The sequence below is a fragment of the Trachypithecus francoisi genome, unplaced genomic scaffold (genome assembly GCF_009764315.1).
Source record: "Trachypithecus francoisi isolate TF-2019V2 unplaced genomic scaffold, Tfra_2.0 Lachesis_group5, whole genome shotgun sequence".
Classification (NCBI taxonomy): domain Eukaryota; kingdom Metazoa; phylum Chordata; class Mammalia; order Primates; family Cercopithecidae; genus Trachypithecus; species Trachypithecus francoisi.
In genome coordinates, this window is record NW_022681470.1 from 72,624,379 (window position 1) to 72,646,886 (window position 22,508).

The window sequence follows — 22,508 nt, forward strand, 5'->3', positions numbered from 1 at the left end:
GAAGAAAAGTCAGAGAATAAATTGGGGAGTGCAAGGGTGACTCAGTATTATTTCCAGGAGTGATCACTGATGATTAAAAGAGCATAATAAGAAGTATGAGGAAGTGTTATTTTAAAATTTGTTGAAGCATAATTAAAATGTACTTATGCAAAGTAAAGAATTTTATAAGTTTTGGCATACATGTGTATCCATACACTATCACCACAATCAAGATAATGAACATATCTATCACTGGAAAAGTTTCCTAATGTCCCTTTGTAACTTCACTCCCATACTTTCCATCTCTCATCCCCAGAAAACCACTGATCTACCTGTTTTCTATGACTAAAGGCTAGTTTACATGTTTTAGAATTGTATTTAAGTAGAATCACACAGTACAGTACATTTTCCTTTTTTGTCTGCCTTCTTATACTTAGCATAATTATTTTAGATTCATCCAGGTTCTTGTGTGTAGAGATAGTTCATTTTATTTTGTTGCTGAGAAATACTTCATCATAAGGAGTGGAAGTTGTTTATTCATTCACCTGATGATAAACAGTTGGGTTTTATCTGGTTTTGGCTATTGCAGATAAAGTTGCTATGAATGTTTTTGTGAAAGTTTTTGTAGGAACATAGGTATAGTAGGGTGAATGAATATTGATCCCCAAAAACATATGCCTTAGTATTAGCCTCCAAACAAATGTGAATGTGACCTTATTTGGAAATTGGATTTTTGCAGATATAATTAAGTTAGGGATCTTGAGAAGAGATCATCCTGGATTTAGGGTGGGCCATAAATCCAAAGACTGGTATTCTTATAAGAGAGAAGAGAGGAAGATTTGAAAGACACAGTCTGAGTGAGCAGAAGGCCATGTGAAGATAAGAGTCAGAGTTTGGAGTGACGCATCTATAAGCCAAGAAATGCCAAGAAATGCTGCAGCCACCAAAAGCTAGGAGAGAGGCACAGAACAGTGCCTACCAGCCCTCAGAAGAAGTTCTAGTTTCTGAACTGGGTTTTCTAGTTTCTGAACTGTGAAAGAATAAATTATTGTTGCTTTAAGCCACCAGGGTTGTGGTGATTTGATATGGAAGCTATAGGAGACAACACAACATGCTTTCATTACTTTGGGTAAATATCTAGGAGTAAAATGAATGAATAATATGCCAGATATGTGTTTGACTATTTAAGGAACAGCCCAAGTCTTTTTTATAAAGTTGCACCATTTTATATTCTCATCAGCACTGTGTAACAGTCCTAGTTATTCTACATCCTTGCTAACTCTTGGTATCTCAGTCTTTGAAATTTTAGCCAGTAGATTAGGAATGTAGAGAGATAACTAACTCTGGTTTTACTTTGCATTTTTAAGCAATTGACAGTGTTGAGCATCTTTACATGTGCTTACTTTGCCTTCGATATACTTTCTTCATTGAAGTGTCCATTCACATCTTTTGTCCATGTTTAAATTTAGTTTTGCTGTCTTATTATTGACTTCAGGGGGTTCTTTATACATTCTGAATACAAGTCTGTTTCAGCTATGTGATTTGCAATGTGTCCTTTCGATTGGTAGGTAGCCTTTTCTTTCTCTTAAAAGTTTACTTCAAAATTCAGATGTTTTTAATTTTGATTAATGCCAATTTATCAACTTGTGTTTTATGGTGTATTAAAAAAAATCTTTGCCTACATGAAGGTCACAGAATGTTCATGTTATGTTTTCTCCAAAAAATTTTACATTTTTTTATTACATTTAGGTCTATGGTCAATTTTGAGTAATTTTTGTTAGTGCAAATAGATTAAAGTTATTTTTGCTGTGTATAAATATCAAATTGTTTTAGCATAATTAGTTTAAAACAATGACCTTTTTTCTACTTAAAACTTGCACCTGGCACCTTGCAACTTGCACCTTGGTAAAAATCTATGTGTCTATTTCTGGACTTTTCTGTCCATTGGTTGAATTGTCTATCTTTACATGAATATCACACATTTTTATATTCACATTTTAAAAAACTAAGTCTTGAAATGAGGTAGTATTAGTCACTTACTTTATCTTTTTAAAGTTTTTTTTTTTTTGGCTTTTCTAGAACTTTTGTACATCCACATTAATGTTAGAATCAGCTTGTCAATATATACAAAGAAGTGTGCTAGGATTTTTTTTCAGATTGCATTTAATCTATACATCCATTTCAGGAGAGTTAATATATTGAGAGGGATTGCTATATCTAGCCATTTATTTAGGTCCCCTACAATTTCTTTCCACAGTGTTTTATAATTATCAGTACAAGTTTTTTTGTTGATACAGAATATTTTACATAGTTATGGGGCACATGTGATATTTTGTTGCATGCCTAAAATGTGTAATGATCAATTCAGGGTATTTGGGGTATCCATCACCTTGAGTATGCATCATTTCTATGTTGGGAACATGTTGAGAACATTCCAAGTTCTCTCTTAAAGCTACTTTGAAATATAAAACACATTGTTGATAACTACAGTCACCCTACTTTGCTTTTGAACATTAGAGCTTATACCTTCTATCTAACTACGTATTTGTACCCATTCTTCAAACCTCTCTTTATCCCTGCTCCCACCCACACACCCTTCCCAGCCTTTGGCATTTGGTATTATTGTTTTACTCTCTAGTTACATAAGATCAACTTTTTTAACTCCCATGTCTGAGTGAGAACATGTAATATTTGTCTTTCTGCGCCTGGCTTATTTCATTTAACAAAATGACTCTCAGTTCCATTTATGTTGCTGTAAATGACATGATTTCATTCTTTTTATGGCTGAATAGCATTCCATTGTGTATATATACCATATTTTCTTGATCTATTCATTCATTGATGGGCACTTAGGTTGATTCCATACCATGGTTATTGTGAATAGTGCTGTAATAAACATGAAGGTTCAGGTATTCCTTTGATATACTGATTTATTTTCCTTTGAATAAATTCCCAGTAGTAGGATTACTTAATTATATGGTAGTTCTACTTTTGTTTTTTTGAGACATCCCTGTACTGTTTTATATAGTGCCTGTACTAATTTATGTACCACTAACAGTGTATACAAGTTCCCTTTTCTCTGCATCCTGGTGCATCCTGGCCAGTATCTTGTTTTATTTTTTTATTTTTTGGTCTTTTTAATAATAGTCATTCTAACTTGGATCAGATGATATCTCATTGTGGTTTTGATTTACATTTCTCTGATGATTAGTGAAATTTAGCATTTTTTCATAAACCTGTTGGATATTTGTATATCTTCTTTTGAAAACTGTCTATCCATGTCCTTTGCCCACTTTTTAATGGGATTATTTGTTATTTTTACTGTTGAGTTGTTTGAGTTCCTTGTATAATCTGGATATTAGTCCTTTGGTGGATGAATAGTTTGCAAATATTTTCTCCAACTCAACAGGTTGTCTCTTCATTTTGTTGATGGTTTCATTTGCAGAAACTTTTCAGTTTAATATAGTCTTATTTATCAATTTTGTTGTTGTTGTTGCTTTTGAGGTTTTAGCCATAATATCTTTAAAGTGTTTTCCCTATGTTTTCTGTTAGTAATTTTATAGTTTTAGGTCTTATGTTTAAGTCTTCAATCCATGATAAGTTTATTTTTATATATGGTGAGAGATGGGGTAGAGATAGGGGTCTAGTTTTATACAGATATCCAATTTTTCTAGCACCATTTATTGAAGAGGGTGAGTTTTTCCCCCCACAATGCATGTTCCTGGTGTCTCTGTCAAAAATCAGTTGTCTATATATATATGGGTTTATTTCTGGATCCTTTTTTCTGTTTCATTGGTCAATGTGTCTGCTTTTTTTTTTATTTTTATTTTATTTATTTATTTTTTTTATCAATACCATGCTCTTTTGGTTTCTATAGCCTTGTAATATATTTTTAAGTCAGGTAGTGTGATGCTTCAGCTTTGCCTTCCTTTGCTTGTTTTTTCTTCTCAAGACAGAGTCTTGTTCTGTCGCCCAGGCTGGAGTGTAGTGGTGCCATCTTGGCTCACTGCAACCTCTACCACCGAGTTTAAGCAATTGTCCTGCCTCACCCTCCGGAGTAGCTGGGATTACAGGCACGTGCCACCAACACCTAGCTAGTTCTTGTATTTTTAGTAGAGATGGGGTTTTACCATTGTTAGCCAGACAGGTCTCAAACTCCTGACGTTGTGATCCACCTGCCTCGGCCTCCAAAAGTGCTGGGATTACAAACATAAGCTACCTCACCCGGCTCTGCCCTCGTTATTTAAGATTACTTAGGTAAACTATTTGAGCTCTAGTTTGGTTCTACACAATATTTAGGATAGTTTTTTTCTATTTTTGTGGAAAATGTCATTGGTATTTTGATGGGGATTGCTTGAATTTGTAGATTGCTTAAGGCAGTATGGTGATTTTAATGATATTACTTCTTATAATCCATGCACATAGAATGTATTTCCACTTGTCTGTGCACTTTTAAATTTCATTCATCAGTGTCTTGTAGTTTTCTTTGCTGAAATCTTTCATCTTCCTGGTAAAATTTATTCCTAGGTATATTTTTTTGTTTGTTTGCTATTTTGTTATTTTTGGGGGGGATAGCAGTTGTAAATGGGATTGCTTTCTTGATTCCTTTTACAGCTAGTTTGTTACTAGTGTATAAAAACACTACTGATATTTTTACATTGATTTTGTATCCTGCAACTATACTGAATTTATTTATTTATTTAATTTTTTTAGACAGAGTTTTTTACTCTTGTTGCCCAGGCTGGAGTGCAATGGCACGATCTCAGCTCACTGCAACCCTTGCCTCCTGGATTCAAGCGATTCTCCTGCCTCAGCCTCCTGAGTAGTTGGGATTACAGGCGCCCACCACCAGGCCTGTCTAATTTTTTGTATTTTTAGTAGAGATGAGGTTCACCATGTTAGCCAGGCTGGTCTTGAACTCCTGACCTCGTGATCTGCCCACCTCCGGCAGATCCCAAAGCACTGGGATTACGGGTGTGAACCACTACACCCAGCCTATACTGAATTTATTTATGAGATCAAAGTATTTTGGCTTAGTTTTTACATTTTTCTAGATATAATATCGTATCATCAGCAAAGAGGGACAATTTGACTTTCTCTTTTCCAATATGGATGCCTTTTATTTCTTTCTCTTGCTTGATTGTTCTAAGACATCCAACACAATGTTAAATAAGAGTGGTAAAAGTGGAAACCCTTGTCTTGTTATATGTCTTATAGGAAAGGCTTTCATCTTTTCCCCATTCAGTATAATATTGGCTGTGTGTTTGTCATATATGGCATTTATTACATTGAGATATGTTGTTTCTACGCCTAGTCTGTTGAGGGTTTTTATTATGAATAGACATTGAATTTTATACAACATCTGATGCTTTTTCAGCATTAGATGTGATGTATTATATTTATTGAATTGTGTATGTTGAACCATCCTTCCATCCTTAGGATATGTTGGATTCAATTTGCTACTATTTTGTTGAGGAGTTTTGCATATATGTTCATCAGGGATATTGGTGTGTGGGTTTCTTTTCTTTTCTTTTTTGTCTGGTTTTGGTATCAGAGTAATGCTGACTTTATAGAATGACTTAGGGAGAATTCACTTTTCTTCAAATTTTGGAATAGATTGAAAAAAACTGGTGTTAGCCCTTCTTTGGATGTTTGATACAATTTGGCAGTAAAGCCATGCATTCATGGACTTTCATTTTTCGGAGAGTTTTTATTACTGATTCTATTTCATTACTCTTTATTGATCTGTTCAGGTTTTCTAATTATTCCTGATTCAATCTTGGTAGGTTGTATGTGTCCAGGAATTTATCCCTTCCCCCTAAATTTTCATGTTGTTAATGTATACTTGTTCATAATGATATTCAATGAGATTTTTTGTGTTTGTGGGATCAATTTTAATGTCTCCCTTTTCATTTTAATTTTGTTTACTTGGATCTTTTCTCTTTTTTCTTGGTTAATTGTATCAAGTAGTTTATCAATTTTATTTTTCTTTTAAAACATCAACTTTTCATTTTGCTGATCCCTTCTATTTTTTTTAGTCTCTTTAATTCTTCTTTATTATTTATTTTCTTCTACTAATTTTTGGCTTCATTTGTTCTTGCTTTTCTAGTTCCTTGCTTTTCTAGTTCTTGCTTTTCTGTGCATTGTTAGATTGTTTATTTGAAATATTTCTAGTTTTTTTAAATGTAGGTACTTATTGCTATTGTGTTCCCTCTTAGCACTGCTATTGCTGTATGCCATAGGTCTTAGTATGTTGTGTGTCCATTTTCATTTGTCTCATAACATTTTTGCTTTTATTGTTAATTTCTTCCTTGACCTAGTGGTCATCCAGGAATATGTTGTTTAATTAGTATGTATTTGTACAGTTTCCCTAGTTCCTCTTGTTATTGATTTCTGGTTTTATTTTATTGTGGTCTAAGAATAAACAATATGATTTCAATTTTTTAAGTTTGTTGAGAATTGCTTTGTGTCCTAACATACGCTCTCTTCTGGAGAATGTTTCATATACTGATGAGAGGAATATTTATTCTATAACTGTCAGATGAAATGTTCTGTAAATATCTGTTAGGTCCATTTGGTCCGATGTGCAGTTTAAATAGTGTTCCTCTGCTAATATTCTAGATCAACTTTCTAGTGCTGAGAATAGAGTATTGAATTTCCCAGTAATTACTGTATTGGAATCTGTCTTTCCCATTAAATCTAATAATACTTGCTTTATACATCTGGGTGCTCTAGTGTTAGGTGCATATATGTTTAGAATTATTACATTCTCTTGCTGAATTAATTTCTTTATCATTATATAATAACCTTCTTTGTCTCTTTTTACTGTTTTTGACTTAAAGTCTTTCTTTTAATCTGATGTAAGTATAGCTACTCCTGCTCACTCTTGATTTCCATTTTCATGGAATGTCTTTTTCTATCCCTTTTCTTTCAGTCTATGTCTTTTTATAGGTGAGATTAGTTTCTTCTATGTCGAGCCTTTTTTTCCTTATCCACTCACAGTCTATATCTTTTAAGTGGTAAGTTTAATCTGTTTACATTCAATGTTATTGTTGATATGTGAGGACTTATTCTTGTCATTTTATTAATTGATTTCTGGTTGTTCTATATATCCTTTGTTCCTTTATTTCTCTCTTACTCTTTATCATTATAGTTTGGGGTGGTTTTCTGTAGTGGTAACATTTGAATCTTTTCCTTATTTAAGTATTTGCTGAATCAGTGGTTTTTATATTTTTGTGTGTTTTCATGAGAGTAGATATCATTTTTTTGCTTCCCAGCGTAGGACTCCCTTAAGCATTTCTTGTAAGATTGGTCTAGTGGTGATGAATTCTCTCAGTTTTTGCTTGTGTGGAAAAGACATTTTTCTTCTTCATTTATGAAACATAACTTTGCTAGATATAATATCCTTGGCTGACTTTCTTTTTCCTTCAGCTCTTTGAATATATTATCCCATTCTCTCCTGCTCTATGAGGTTTCTGCTGAGAAAATCTCTGTTAGTCTTATTGGTGTTCCTTTATAAATGACTAGACACTTTTCTCTTGTTGGTTTTAGAATTCTTTCTTTGTCTTTGACTTTTCACAGTTGGACTAAAATATGCCATAGAGAAGATCTTTTTTGAATTAAATCTCTTTGAGGATCTCTGAAGCTCCTGTGTCTGGATGTCTGAACCTGTTGCTGGACTTGGGAAGTTTTCATTTGTTATTTTGTTAAATAGGTTTTCTAACCCTTTGTCTCCTCTTCACCTTTTGGGAGGGACACTGAAAATTCAAAAACGTGATCACTTTATGGTGTCGCATATGTCATATAGGCTTGCCCATACTTTTCACTTTATTTTTGTCTCACTGGGTTATTTCAAAAGACCTTCAAGTTCAAAGATTCTTCCTTCAGCTTCATCTAGTCTATTGCTGAATATTTCAAATACATTTCATTCAATAAATTATTCAGTTCCAGTTCCACAATTTCTATTTGGTTCTTTCTAATGGTTACTTTCTCATTCATATCCATAATTCTGTTTCTGATTTTTTTTTGGTATCTCTTTTCAGTATTCTCTTGTATCTCACTGGAGTTTCTTTAATATCAATATTTTGAGTCATTTTACTAGGATTTCAAAAATTTCTTTTTGATTGGGATCTGTTGCTGAAGAATTAATGTGATCCTTTGGAGGTGTCATATTTTCTTTTTTTCATGTGTTGTGTGTCCTTTTGTTAATATCTATGCCTCTGGTAGTAACAGTTGCTTCTTTTTTTTTTTTTTTTTTTTTGAGATGGAGTCTCACTCTGTTGCCTAGGCTGGAGTGCAGTGGTGCGATCTCGGCTCACTGCAAGCTCCACCTCCCGGGTTCATGCCATTCTCCTGCCTCAGCCTCCCGAGTAGCTGGGACTATAGACACCTGCCACCACACCCAGCTAATTTTTTTGTATTTTTAGTAGAGACGGGGTTTCACCGTGTTAGCCAGGATGGTCTCGATCTCCTGACCTCGTGATCCGCCCACTAGGCCCTCCCAAAGTGTGGGGATTACAGGCGTGAGCCACCATGCCTGGCCTGAATTTGCTTTAGGGGAGAATTTTTTCCTAAAAGTGTACCTATGGTATTGGATGGGTAGGGCACTTTGGCTTTGATATTCTGGGTGTGTGCAGTATTGCAATCTCTGCATGATTTCTTTGGTTATAAATAGTGCCAGTAGTGTCTGTGATTTCCTTGGTGGCTCAGGGTAAGATGTTGTTAATGGAGGCTATGGCAACATTTTGGGATGCCGTGTAGTCTAGTCTTCAGGCACCAGCAGTGGCATCAGTGAGCTGAGTGTGCCTGTCTTTGTGTCCCAGGTTGGAACTGGTTTTAACAGATCTAGTCAGGTCAATTTTGGGGCCTCCAGAGAGCCTGTGTGAGTTCCAGAAATGGCAGCAATGGGGTGGGCAGGTGGGTAGATTCTTGAGCCCTCGGTAGTAGGCATGGTGTGAGTGATGGCAGTTGCAGTAGTGGAACAATGCTCTGGGACCCAAGCTGTCAGTCTTGGTGTTGTAAGTGGCTGCAATAGGCTAGACGGGTCAATTCCTAGGCCTGCAGGTGGCACATGTGGGTGGGTGCAAGCTGTGGTTGTAGTGATAGTTTGGGTGAGCCTGACCTCAGACTCTGGAAAAATGCTGAGTTGCCAACGGTGTTGGACTGGGCGGAGCAATTCCCAGAGCCCTAAATGGCATGCCCTTGTACTGTGTGTAGGGGAGGGACACAGCTGGGCTGAGTGGGCCTGTCCTTAGGCCCCCTGGTGATATGATATGTGGATGCACTGGCTGTGGTAGGCAGAGGTGGGGTGATTCCCTGGCCTTCAGAAGAATGCTTTGGTGGTAGCAGCAATGGGTGTGCTGCAGCCTTGCTACTGAGGAGAGCTGCATTGTTTTCAGTGGGAGCAGCTATAGGCAGGCAGCTGTCAGGGGCATGCTTTGCTCATATCTCGGCCCCTCTGCAGCCTACAGTGGCAGCTGCTACAGGCAGTGGAGTTTGTCCTCAGGGCACATGAAAATGCATGGCTGCCCCTCTGCTGGGGTGTCAGGTAACAGCCAGTGGCTCCCACCTAAGCCCTGGTGGCAGCAGTTGCTGGAAGGGAATGTCACTGTGGCTACAGGGATATGGAGATGCGGGGTTTGTGGTGGTACGTTAGAACATAGCTTGATGAGAGCTGGGCTCTCAAAAAGGCACCGTGCTACAACTGTTCAGGACTCAGGGATTTGTGGGACTCAGGGATTTGTGGGACTCAACCTGGGCTGTCTCTTTGAATTGTCATTTTGTAGTCTCCAGGAAGCTCCCTGTGTTAATTTCAGGGCCTGTGAGGGTGGAGGGACTCTCCAGTGGCAAGGACTATAGGAGTCCATGAAAGGAATGTGGACCACTGAGGGCTCTCTCTTACCTTTTCCCCATTTTAGGGAGCTCCCCAGGATCCCAGCCAATCCCAGCCAAGCAGGCTACCTGGCTGACCTCTCCTTCCATGCTGTCAGTGCTTCCCAGCACTTCTCTGTAGAATGCCAATGTTCTCTCTTAGGTAATCTATTTAAGTTATGATTATCTATTTGCTATTTTGTTTCTCCTCCATAGAAGACACAAGTACCAGATGCATCTAGTCAGCCATCTTGAAGCCCCTCTACCAACACAAGTTTTTCCCATCTTTTCTCAAATACCAGTACATTCTAGTAGCTTTACTCACCTATACATTCTAGTAGCTTTTTAATAGATTCCTTTAGTTTTCTATGTGAGTGATTGTGCTTTTCTAAACAAAGAACATTTTATTTCTTTCTCTTCATTCTGGGAGCCTTTTGTATTTGTTCCTTGCATTATTATAGACTAAAACTACCAGTGCAATGCTGAGTAGAAGTGGTGAGGAAAGACAATCATTGTTTTGTTCCTGACCTTTGGAGGAGAGCAGTTAATCTTTTACCATTAATATGATAACAGCTGGGTTTTCATAGATGTCCTTTATCTAGTCAAGGATGTTTCCTCATATTCATAGTTTACTGAGGGTTTGTATCAGGAAAATATATTGGATTTTTAATAATTTTTTTTGAGACAGGTTTTTGCTGTTTCACCCAGGCTGGAGTACAGTGGCACAGCTCACTGTACCCTCAACTTTAGGGACTCAAGCAATCCTCCTGCTTCAGCCTCCTGAGAAGCTGGGAGTACAAGCATGCACCACTATGGCCAGCTAATTTTTTCTACCTTTTGTGGAGGCAGAATTTCCACTAAGTTGCCTAGGATGGTCTTGAACTCCTGGGATCAAGCAATCCTCCAGTCTCAGCTTCCCAAAGTGCTGAGATTAAAGGCATGAGCAACTGCTCCTGGCCCATACTGGATTTTTTTCAAATGCTTTTTATGTGTCATAAACAATGACTTAAATTTTTAATTTCTTAATATAGTGTATTATTGATTTATTTTAAAATTAAACCAATCTTGCATTCCTGGGATATACGTCACTTAGTCATGAATATGTTATTCTTTTTGTGTGTGTTAGATTCATTTTGCTAAGAATTTGTGTGTCTACTTTCGTGAATAATCTTGGTTTTTAATTTATATATAATGTCTCTTTATGACCTTCACGTCAGAGTAATACTGATCACTGAGGATGAGTTAGAAATTCTTCCCTATTCTTAAATTTTAAGGAAGAGTTTTATAGAAGGAATACAATGTTTTTCTTTAAATATTAGTAGACTTCACCAGTGAAGTCTTCTATGCCTGCGATTTTCTTTTGGGATGGTTTTAAACTACACATTCAAATTATTTTTTAGAAATAGAGCTATTTAAGTTATTTGTTTCCTCTTGAATTTTTGTAGTGTGTTTCTTTCAAGGAATTTGGCCATTTCATCCAAGTTGTCCAATGTATTGTCATAAAGTTGTTCTTAACATTTACCATTTTTCTTTAATATTTCTATAATCAGTAGTGATGTCACCAACCTCATGCCTGAGATTGGTCATTTGTACCCTTTCTCTTTTTTCTAATCAGTCTGGCTAGAGGTCTATCAATTTAATTGATCTCAAAGAACCAGGCTTTTGGATTTTTTTTTTTCCTGTTTTTTATTTCATTGGTTTCAACTTAGACTTTTGTCATTTTCTTTCTTCTGCTCACTTTGGGTTTACTTGGCTCTTATTTTTCTATTTTCTAAAGGTTTCCCCAGAGGGAATTTATTTTAGAATTCTCTTCTTTTCAGAGATGAGTTCAATGCTAAATATTTCTTCTAAGTTTTACCTTAGTAGCATCTCATACATTTTTTATACCTATACATTTTTGTGTTGTTTCAAAACACTTTCAAACACTTTACACTTCCCTATAATCTATACATTATTTGAATTATGTTATGCAATTTCTAAATATCTGAGGATATTCCAGATGTATTTCTAATATAATTGTATTGTGGTCAGATACCATAATTTATATGTCTTGAATCCTTTTACATTATTTAGACTTGTCTTATGGCTCAAAATAGGATCTATCTTGGAAATTGTTCTGTGAGCATGTGAAAAGAATATGCATTCTGTTGTTGAGTGGGATGTTCTGTAAACTTCAAAAGTAACATCTAGTATTATTTGCGTTGTTCTACTCTTCTATATCTTCACTAATTTTTTTTCTATTTGTTCAATTAATTATTGTGAGAGGGATATTGAAACATCTGACGATAATTGTGGATTTGTCTTTTTCTCCTTGCAGTTCTACTAGTTTTTTTCCCTGTGTTTTAAAGTTTTCAGTTATCAAAGGGATAAATGTTTAAGACTGTTATGTTTTCTGAAGGATATGGTTCTTTTGTCGTTATAAAATGACCTTTTTTATCTCTGATAATATTTTTTGCTTTGACATTTATTTTCTTTGACATTAAGATATCTATTCAGGCTTTTTTTGATGTGTGTTAGAATGACTCAATTTATTCTATTCTTTTACTTTTTATTCATGTGTGACTTTATATTTAAAGATTTCCCTTTTTTATTTTTTTTATTTTTATTTCTTTTGAGATGGAGTTTCACTGTTGTCATCCAGGCTGGAGTGCAATGGCATAATCTCAGCTCACTGCAACCTCCGCCTCCCAGGTTCAAGTGGTTCTTCTGCCTCAGCCTCCCAAGTAGCTGGGATTACAGGCATGTGCCACCACGCCCAGCTAATTTTTGTATTATTAGTAGAGACAGGGTTTTGCCATGTTGGCCAGGCTGGTCTTGAACTCTTGACCTCAGGTGATCCATCCACCTCAGCCTTCCAAAGTGCTGGGATTACAGGTGTGAGCCACTGTGCCCGGCCAGGTTCTCTTTTAGGTAGGTATATATTTTGAATTTTTGCCCCCTTAGAATCTCATGTTGAAATGAGATTCCCCAATCTTTGAGGTGGGGCCTAGTGGGAGATGTTTGGGTCATAGGGACAGATCCCACATGAATGGCTTGTTGCTGTTTTCTCCATAATGAGTGAATTCACAAGATCTGATTGTTAAAAAAAAAAGCCTGGCACCTCCTTCGCTCTCTGTTGCTCCCTCTCTCACCATGTGACACATTTGCTTCCCCTTTGCCTTGTGCCATGAATAAAAGCTTCCTGAGGCCTCACCAGAAGCTGAACAGATGCTGGTGCCATACTTGTACAGCCTGCAGAATCATGAGCCGAATAAACCTTTTTTCTTTATAAATTACCCAGTCTCAGGTGTTCCTTTATAGCAATGCAAAATGGATGAATACAGCAGTATATACTCAGGTCTTGCCTTTTCATCCAGCCTGCAAAACTTTGCCTTTTAATTGTAGTGTTGACACGATTTAAATTTAGTGTAATTATTGATATGGATGGGTTTACATCTATCATTCTGCTCATTGTTTTCTTTGCTGCTCATGTTCTTTGTTCTGAGTTTCCTCTTTTTTGCCTTCTTTTTGATTTTTTTAAATTCCATTTTGTTACCTTGATGGTTTAGGAAAATGAAGACCTCTTTAATAAGGTGGTATTGAACAAGACCTGAAGGAAGTAAAGGAGCAAGCTCTTTGGCTGTCTCAACGAAAAGCTTTATAGATAGAAGGAAGAGCAAGTTTAACGTCCTGAAGCAGAAGTACATTTGACATTGTGGAATAATAGCAGGTGACCATTGTGCCTGAAATGGAGTAGAGAGGTAGGAATAAACATAGAGAGAAGACAGTAGAGAGGGATTGGGAGTTTGTGGGTTGGCTACAAGCTCATTTCTGGGCACGTAGAAGTCTTTGGGGGAAAAGAGTTTTCTGAACTTCCATTGCTTCAAGCAAAGGTGTCTGCCACCATACCCCTACTCCCACAAAGTAAAATGAAGATTTTTTTGAATCATCATCACGATCTGACTAATAGAACCTCTGGACTAATCTGTTTATTCCTATTTGCCCATTTTATAATGTTCTGTGCAAAAGTCCAGTACTCAGGTCATCACTCATTCATCACTCTCTTTCCTTCTCCAAAACATGAGCTTTCCAATATGCCCTTTGAGATTCATGATTCATTATTACAAAAATTCCCTCTATCTTCATAGTCTTTTTCTGAATGTTCCAGGTACAGACTGGAAGCTGGCACTTCCCTGTGGACACTAATTCTTTTCTTCTCTCTCAATTGTTTTCTTTCCCATGAGCTTTATATCATTGTCCTGGAAGACAAATAGTACACTGGCCTTTCACTGTTACTTCCAGCTCATTGTCTTTCCCGCCTCTCCCAAATCTATACCTTTTGGTGACTGTGTTATCAGATTAGAAATGTATATTCATATGTTTAGATTTGATAGACGAGATTCAGCAAACTTTCTAGTCTTCTTCCTCTTTGACAACATCTGCCTTTAAATATTGACTATTCTGTGGCAGGAAGATTTCCCTATTTTTGTTCCCAATCTCAAGCCTGTGGTTTTAAAGGCTCTTATGCAGGGTATATCATTAGAGGCACACTCAAAATAGGCCGGGGGTGCTGGCTCATGCTTCTAATCCTAGCACTTTGGGAGGGTGAGGTGGGTGAATCACTTGAGGTCAGGAGTTCAAGACCAGCCTGACCAATATGGTAAAATCCCATCTCTACTAAAAATACAAAAATTAGCCAGGCATGGTGGCAGGCACCTGTAATCCCAGCTACTCGGGAGGCTGAGGCAGGAGAATTGCTTGAACTCAGGGGACAGGGGTTGCAGTGAGCCAAGATCGTGCCACTGCACTCCAACCTGGGCAACAGAGTGAGACCCTGTCTCAAAATAATAATAATAATAATAATAATAATAATAATGGGTGTATCTAAATATAGAGTGGGTTAGAAGATAACAATAATAGCAGCAGCAATAAACACTGGGCAAATTACTGATCGTCCTTGTGGCTCGGTTTCTTTATCTTTACTTGATGACTAGATATCCTCCTTCATTTACTCAGACATTACTCCAATAATTATCTACTGCCTCTCTTGAATGGTCAGATTTTTGCTACCTACTGATTGCTTTTCATCAACATGTATTTATTTATTTATTTTTTTATCCATCTTTACAAAACATTCTCTTGGCCTTACTTCCCTATCTTGCTACTGTCTGTTTCTTAGCTCTTCTTTATAGCATAACCCTACTAATCATGGTTTTTCTCCCACTTCCGCACTAGAACTGCCCTTACTTCCACCATACTATTTTTCTTCATGTTGCTAAATCCAAGATCAATTCTTAGTTCTTATCTTACTTGTCCCGTGATCTCATAGGACCCCATGCTCCTTTGGTTTTCCTCCCATCTGGCTGATACTCCTTTCTAGTTTCCTTCACTGGAACTCCCCCTCAGTCTTTTAATATTGGAGAGTCAAGGGCTCCATCCTGATATCTATTTTTGTCTCATTCTACACTCAACTCCTTATGACTTTAGGCAGTTTCGTGGCTCTAACAGCCATCTACATACTACTCATTCTCAAAGTTTTATTTCACTAAAAATAAGATAATTTTTGGCTTAGTTCTCTTTCTGAAACTTCTAGGTCCTTTATACAACTGCTTATTCAACATTTTACTTGAACATTTAATACAACACTACTCTAAGTGTGGTTACTACAAGTAAATGCTACTTTAAGTGTGCTACTTAAGTGCTAATAAATTCTACTTTAAGTGTGGCCACTTAAGTGTGGTTCATGAACTGATGCCCATTCACAAATTGTTGCCAGTCTGCAATGAAATAAGCACAAAAATGAGAGTAAGAGGTTGGAACCTTTTTTTTTTTTTTTTCTGAGACGGACTCTCATCTTGTCGCCCAGGCTGGAGTGCAGTGGCACAATCCCAGCTCACTGCAACCTCCATCTCCCAGGCTCAGGTGATTCTCTTGCCTCAGCCTCCCAAGTAATTGGGATTACAAGAGCATGTTACTACGCCCAGCTGATTTTTGTATTTCTAGTAGAGAAGAGATTTCACCATGTTGGCCAGGCTTGTCTCGAACTCCTGACCTCAGTTGATCTGCCCACCTCGGCCTCCCAAAATGCTGGGATTATAGGTGTGAACCACAGTGCCCGCCCGAGTTTGGAAACTTTTATAGTAATTTATGGTTGCCTTATGCAACAACATGAGCTATTTGTTGGTGGTGTTCCAGTAGTCTTGTCTCATTGAACAGGGTATAGACCAGTTTACATGTTGTCAACCTTGCAACGATAAAGATGTGTGTGGCATGAGTTGAGTTTTAGTTACATGCAGTAGGACCAAATATTTGACCCCATGTGATGATTAATACTGAGTGTCAACTTGATTGGATTGAAGGATACAAAGTATTGATCCTGGGTGTGTCTGTGAGGGTGTTGCCAAAGGAGATTAACATTTGAGTCAGTGGGCTGGGAAAGGTAGACCCCACCCTTAATTTGGGTGGGCCCAATCTAATCAGCAGCCAGCTTGGCTAGAATATAAGCAGGTAGAAAAATGTGAAAAGAGAGATGGCCTAATCTCCCAACCTACATCTTTCTCCCTTGCTGGATGCTTCCTGCCCTGGAACATCGGACTCTCAGTTCTTCAGTTTTGGAACTCGGACTGGCTCTCCTTGCTCCTCAGCTTAAAGGCGGCCTATTGTGGAACCTTGTGATCATGTGAATTAATAATAAACTCCCCCTTATATGTATATATACACACATATATGTACATATACATATGTGAACTGGCCAGAAATTATCTCCAAGTATATTATTTAGTGGGGGAAAAAAATCAGGTTACAGAATAATACATTAAGAGTAAAATCTCATTTATTTAAATAATGGAAAAACTAAAATGATGTGTCTATCCACTTATATTTCTATATAAAAATACATATTAGGCCGGGCGCGGTGGCTCAAGCCTGTAATCCCAGCACTTTGGGAGGCCGAGACGGGCGGATCACGAGGTCAGGAGATCGAGACTATCCTGGCTAACATGGTGAAACCCTGTCTCTACTAAAAAAATACAAAAAAACTAGCCGGGCGAGGTGGCGGGCGCCTATAGTCCCAGCTAGTCGAGAGGCTGAGGCAGGAGAATGGCGTGAACCCGGGAGGCGGAGCGTGCAATGAGCTGAGATCCGGCCACTGCACTCCAGCCCGGGCGACAGAGCGAGACTCGGTCTCAAAAAAAAAAAAAAAAACAAACAAAAAAAACATATTAAATGACGAAGAAACATATATATATTCTATTAGTTCTGCCCCTCTAGTTCTGAGACTGGGTAAACTCCCCTTTATAGATAGACAGACAGATAGATAGATAGATATTCCATTAGTTCTATGTATATATATATATATATATATATATACACACACACACACACATATATATATTCCATTAGTTCTGTCCTCCAGTTCTGAGACTGGGTAAAGTCCCATATATATATATAAACTCCATATATACATGTATGGCTGAGGCAGGAGAATCACTTATGTCACAATAAATATTATATATCTTCCATTAGTTCTGTCCTCCAGTTCTGAGACTGGGTAAATTCCCCTTTACATATACAAATAATCATAAACGCCCCTTTATATGTATATATTTATATATGTATATGCACATATGTATGTGTATATGTACATATATAAAAATATATACATATAAAGGGGCGTTTATGATTATATGTATACATAAAGGGAAGTTATATATATGTATATATAAAGGGGAGTTTACCCAGTCTCAGAACTGGAGGGACAGAACAAATGGAAGATATATAATATATATAGTGACATAAGTGATTCTCCTGCCTCAGCCATACATATATATATGGGAGTTTCTATATATATATATAATATATATATATATACACACACACACACACATATATATATTCCATTAGTTCTGTCCTCCAGTTCTGAGACTGGGTAAAGTCCCATATATATATATAAACTCCCATATATACATGTATGGCTGAGGCAGGAGAATCACTTATGTCACAATAAATATTATATATCTTCCATTAGTTCTGTCCTCCAGTTCTGAGACTGGGTAAATTCCCCTTTACATATACAAATAATCATAAACGCCCCTTTATATGTATATATTTATATATGTATATGCACATATGTATGTGTATATGTACATATATAAAAATATATACATATAAAGGGGCGTTTATGATTATATGTATACATAAAGGGAAGTTATATATATGTATATATAAAGGGGAGTTTACCCAGTCTCAGAACTGGAGGGACAGAACAAATGGAAGATATATAATATATATAGTGACATAAGTGATTCTCCTGCCTCAGCCATACATATATATATGGGAGTTTCTATATATATATATATAAATGGGGTATGTATATATATATAAAGTTATATATATATATATAAATGGGAGTTTACCCAGTCTCAGAACTGGAGGGACAGAACTAATGGAATATATATACACACACACATATAGAACTAATGGAATATCTATCTATCTATCTGTCTATCTGTCTATCTATCTATCTATAAAGGGGAGTTTACCCAGTCTCAGAACTAGAGGGACAGAACTAATAGAATATATATATATATGCATGTTTCTTCATCGTTTAATACTTTTTTATATAGAAATATAAGTGGATAGACACATGATTTTAGTTTTTCCATTATTTAAATAAATGAGATTATACTTATAGTGTATTATTCTGTAACCTGATTTTTTTCCCCACTAAATAATATACTTGGAGATTGTTTCTGGTCAGGTCACATGAAGTTGCCTCCAAAACAGTTATAACTTCCGATATAATTTTTAAAATCATTCCCCTATTGTTAAACATTCTGATTGATTCTAGGTTTTTGCTATTATAACACTACTACTATGAACATGCTCTTCTTCACATGTTCCTTTTCCAATTGTGCAAAATGTTTATAGGATATATTCCTAGAAGAAAAGTGCTGGGTCAAGGGTATTTACATTTAAAATGTTGATAATCTTGAGGTGCCCTCCAAAAATTCTGTACCTATTCAGAATTCAATCAACAGCGCATGAGTATGATCATTTCACACTCTCACTGACCCTGGATTTTATCAAACCTCTGGATTTTTGCTTATCTCATAAGTAAAAATACATTTTTTCTGATTTATTTATTTATTTTGAGATGGAGTCTTGCTCTGTCATCCAGCCTGGAGTGCAGTGGGGTGATCTCGGCTCACTGCAACCTCCACCTCCCAGGTTCAAGTGATTCTCCTGCCTCAGCCTCCCCAGTAGCTGGGACTATAGGCGCGCACCACCATGCCTGGCTAATTTTTGTGTTTTTAGGAGAGACAGGGTTTCACCATATTGGACAGGCTGGTCTCGAACTCCTGACCTGGTGGTCCGCCCACCTCGGCCTCCCAAAGTGCTGGGATTACAGGCAGGAGCCAGTACACTTGGTTTTCTGTTGTTTTAATAAGCATTTTAGTGTTTTTATCATTTGCCTGTTGATATTCTTTCCACATTTTTTATTACTTTTCTCAATTTGTAGAATGTATACATATATGATCAGATATTATAGATTTTCAGTCATCTGATATATATTGCAAATATTTTTCTCATTCTACTGTTTGTTTTTGTTAATGGTGTTCCAATTTATTCTTAAAAATTAAGTCATACTCTAATTTTAAATTTTATGAGCAAGAAATGCCTTCAGATATTTCTATATTGATCTGGACATATCAAGAAGTCATGACCATTTGTTTTATAAAATACTGAGAACTTTTCCTTCTCTTGAAGAGATGTTCTCCTAATAGTTAAGTACACTGTAATAAGATGAACACAGTTTCATTTATTTCAGGAAAAATAAGAAGCCTTTTCACAAATATATATGTATTTTAATTTATAAGGTCTTATTCTAACTCCAAGTTGCGTCTTGGATTCAAAAGCTGTTAGCAAGTATTCTTTCATACTCTTCCAAGGTTTGAACCTAAGGAAAATTAAAAGGCTCTTTTACCACCTAAATCTCTACTGCAAATTTGAAAGCAAAGTTTCAGATCCTGATAGAAGCAGATATTATGTGTTAGGGCAAAGGCAGTTAACACTGTTTAAAGCAAGCTCATCCAACCTGCAGCCCCATGGGTCTCATGCAGCCCAGGAAGGCTTTGATTGTGGCCCAACACAAATTCATGAACTTTGTTTCATTTTTTTTTCTCTAAGCTCATCAGTTATTGTTAGTATTAGTGTATTTTATGTGTGGCCAAAGACAATTTGTCTTCCAATGTGGCCCAGGAAAGCCAAAAGATTGGACACCCTGGTTTAGATTCCTAGTTTGCTGCTACTTTAATCGGAACTGTTACTCATCTTCCCTGTCCAAGGTGAAGATAATGAGGTACAATGGAGTGTTAAGGGTGGGGAACAGTGGCCTTGAATTCAAACTACTTGCCATGAAATTCCTACCATCCCACTTGCTACCTATGTAATTTTGAGCAAGTTTTCTGATCATTTTCATTCCGAATTTCCTTTTTAAAAAATAATTATAACAATAGTTGTGAAGAAGATGACAAAATATCTAAACCACCTGGTATATGATAAACACAAATTAGCTATTATTAATCTTATCATCAACTGGGATAAATAATACTTATCTTACAAGCATATGTACTACTAACCTCTTTCAATTCGAATCTAGATAGAGTATATCACATCATTGGTATGCTTGCCAGAAACCATTTTTTATGTTTTGGTGAAAATTATGACAATGAGAATAAAAACTTAACATCAGATACAGTATCAGTTTGAATTATTATGGTACAACTATAACAAAACACCATTCATGTTAAGAATTTAGTACCACGAACTAATGACCTCTGAAACATAACGCACTATATTTGTTAGTCTTTGTTAGCAGGGCATCAGGTATTACAGTATTCCGATTTAAAAAATATTTTAATAGCCACTAAGGTTTTGGGTTTGAATATATACCGTTTAAAGCAAAAACAAATAAATAAACAAGTGCATAAAATTGTGTGTTATCTGTGTGTGTCTAACATTAGTTGAGTGCTTACTATATTCCAGAAATAGGTTGCTGGGCATTACACAGCCTAGGGGTTTTTGTTCTTTGGTTTCCTTCCCGTTTAACAAACAAAAACAAAAACAAAAAAAAACACAGAAAACTGCTTGGGAGATTGGGGATTAAATTAAAGAGGGTAAAGTAAGCAGTTTTCTGGGGTAAACGCTATAAGGTTTTAAAATCCCCAAATGTTCCCTGCATTTGCACTGCCTACATTTAGGCATCAACTTTTACTACCTCTAGGATTAGTTTTTCCTTTCCCAATCCATGTGGACAAAGTGGGTCATAAAGATCCGTAGATAGTTTGCCCAGATCTGCCCGCAATCTGCGAATCAGCTTCCTTGTTTTAGAAAATCTGAAATGTAAAAGCGAGAGGGGCTGGGATCGGAGCCCCAGAGGAGGAGGGAAAAAATGGAATCCCGCGCGGGCAGGCGGCTGGCCAGGAGCACATTCCCCTAGCCTCCCTATGTGCCGACCCCGCGGCCTTGGGAAGCTCCTCCCTGGCCTTTCCTTCCTCCTCCTCCTTCTAGGCGGCAGTGGCGGGCGAAGCGGGAGCGCTGCGGTATTTTGTCCCGAACGGTGACCCCTCCTCTCAGGCAGGCTGCGGCGGCGTCGGTGGCAGCCGAAAGCGGAGGAGGGGCCCGGGCGGCCCGGCGGCCTGGAGGCCGCGAAAGGTGGAGGCCGGGCCGCCCTTGTGCGCCGCAGGATTGACGGGGGACTGGGCAGAAGCTAGCAAGCCCCTCCCGGCCGCCGGGAAGGTGGGGGAAGCCCCGTGCAACCCCCGCCCTCCGGCCGCCGCCGCCCTGCTGGCCCTGCAGCCGTCGCCGCTGCCTCGGGCTACAGCCCCGGGCTCGGCGGTCCCGGCTGGGGAAGGAGGGCGGCGAGCGCGCCCAGAGCCGCCGGAGATGGCAGGAGGGCACTGCGGCAGCTTCGCCGCGGCGGCGGCCGGCAGCGGCGAGATCGTCCAACTGAACGTGGGGGGGACCAGGTGAGCCAGCGGGTAGGGGGTTTGCATTGGGGATGCGGCGGCGGCCTCCTCCTCCTGGTCTCGACGGGGACTGAGAGTCCAGGAACGAGGGCGAGCGTGGGAGCCAAGCCTGGAGGGGAACGTGGGGGCCTCCAGGCGGGAAGAACGTTGGGCGAATTTTGGAGCTGGTGAAGGATCTGCTCTGGGAAGGGAAGGGCAGAAGGGCCGCTTGGAATCACCGAGGACCAGGCCCATGTGGCTTAGTAGCTGCTGTCCTAGAATGCCAACATTTGCCCCTCCCCCTAAGGTATCAGGCAAGGAGGACCATTACATAGTCTTCCTTACCTCATCTCAGATTAGAGTGTATTTGAGGAATTTATTTAGTAGAAGCCTGGCTTTGTGGTTTGGATGTTGGAGATGAACCTGCCTTCCTTTCTCTTTGGTCAAAAAGGTGTCGGTTTTCTTAGGGTTGAGTACGGTGTTCTTTTCCGTGTCTTATTAGGGGATTTGTAATTTGAAAGATTGCTGTAATGGGAGTGCAGTAGATTTGCAGTACCTAGTTATTTATTTTCAGAATTTCTTGGTGAATAGACTTGAAGGATCTGTTCAACTTTTAGGACAGTGTGTCCAGAAACTGCAGTTTGAACATTTGCTTTTAGGAAGCTCTGGATA

At 37.9% G+C, this 22,508-nt stretch overlaps 1 protein-coding gene across 4 annotated transcripts in view; it reads left to right on the top strand.

Moving 5' to 3' along the window:
* Positions 1 to 21,283: 21,283 nt before the first annotated feature.
* Positions 21,284 to 22,508, top strand: part of KCTD3 (potassium channel tetramerization domain containing 3) — a 57,052-nt gene continuing 55,827 nt past the window's right edge. For 2 of the 4 annotated variants that reach the window (XM_033195651.1, XM_033195649.1), the window contains exon 1: positions 21,284 to 21,857. Coding sequence is in view for 1 of the 4 variants with exons in the window: in XM_033195648.1 (XP_033051539.1) it covers positions 21,775 to 21,857 (83 nt within the window). In the remaining 3 variants the exon portion in view is untranslated. The remainder of the gene's footprint in view (positions 21,858 to 22,508) is intronic. The other 2 variants (XM_033195648.1, XM_033195652.1) reach the window with 2 other exon arrangements.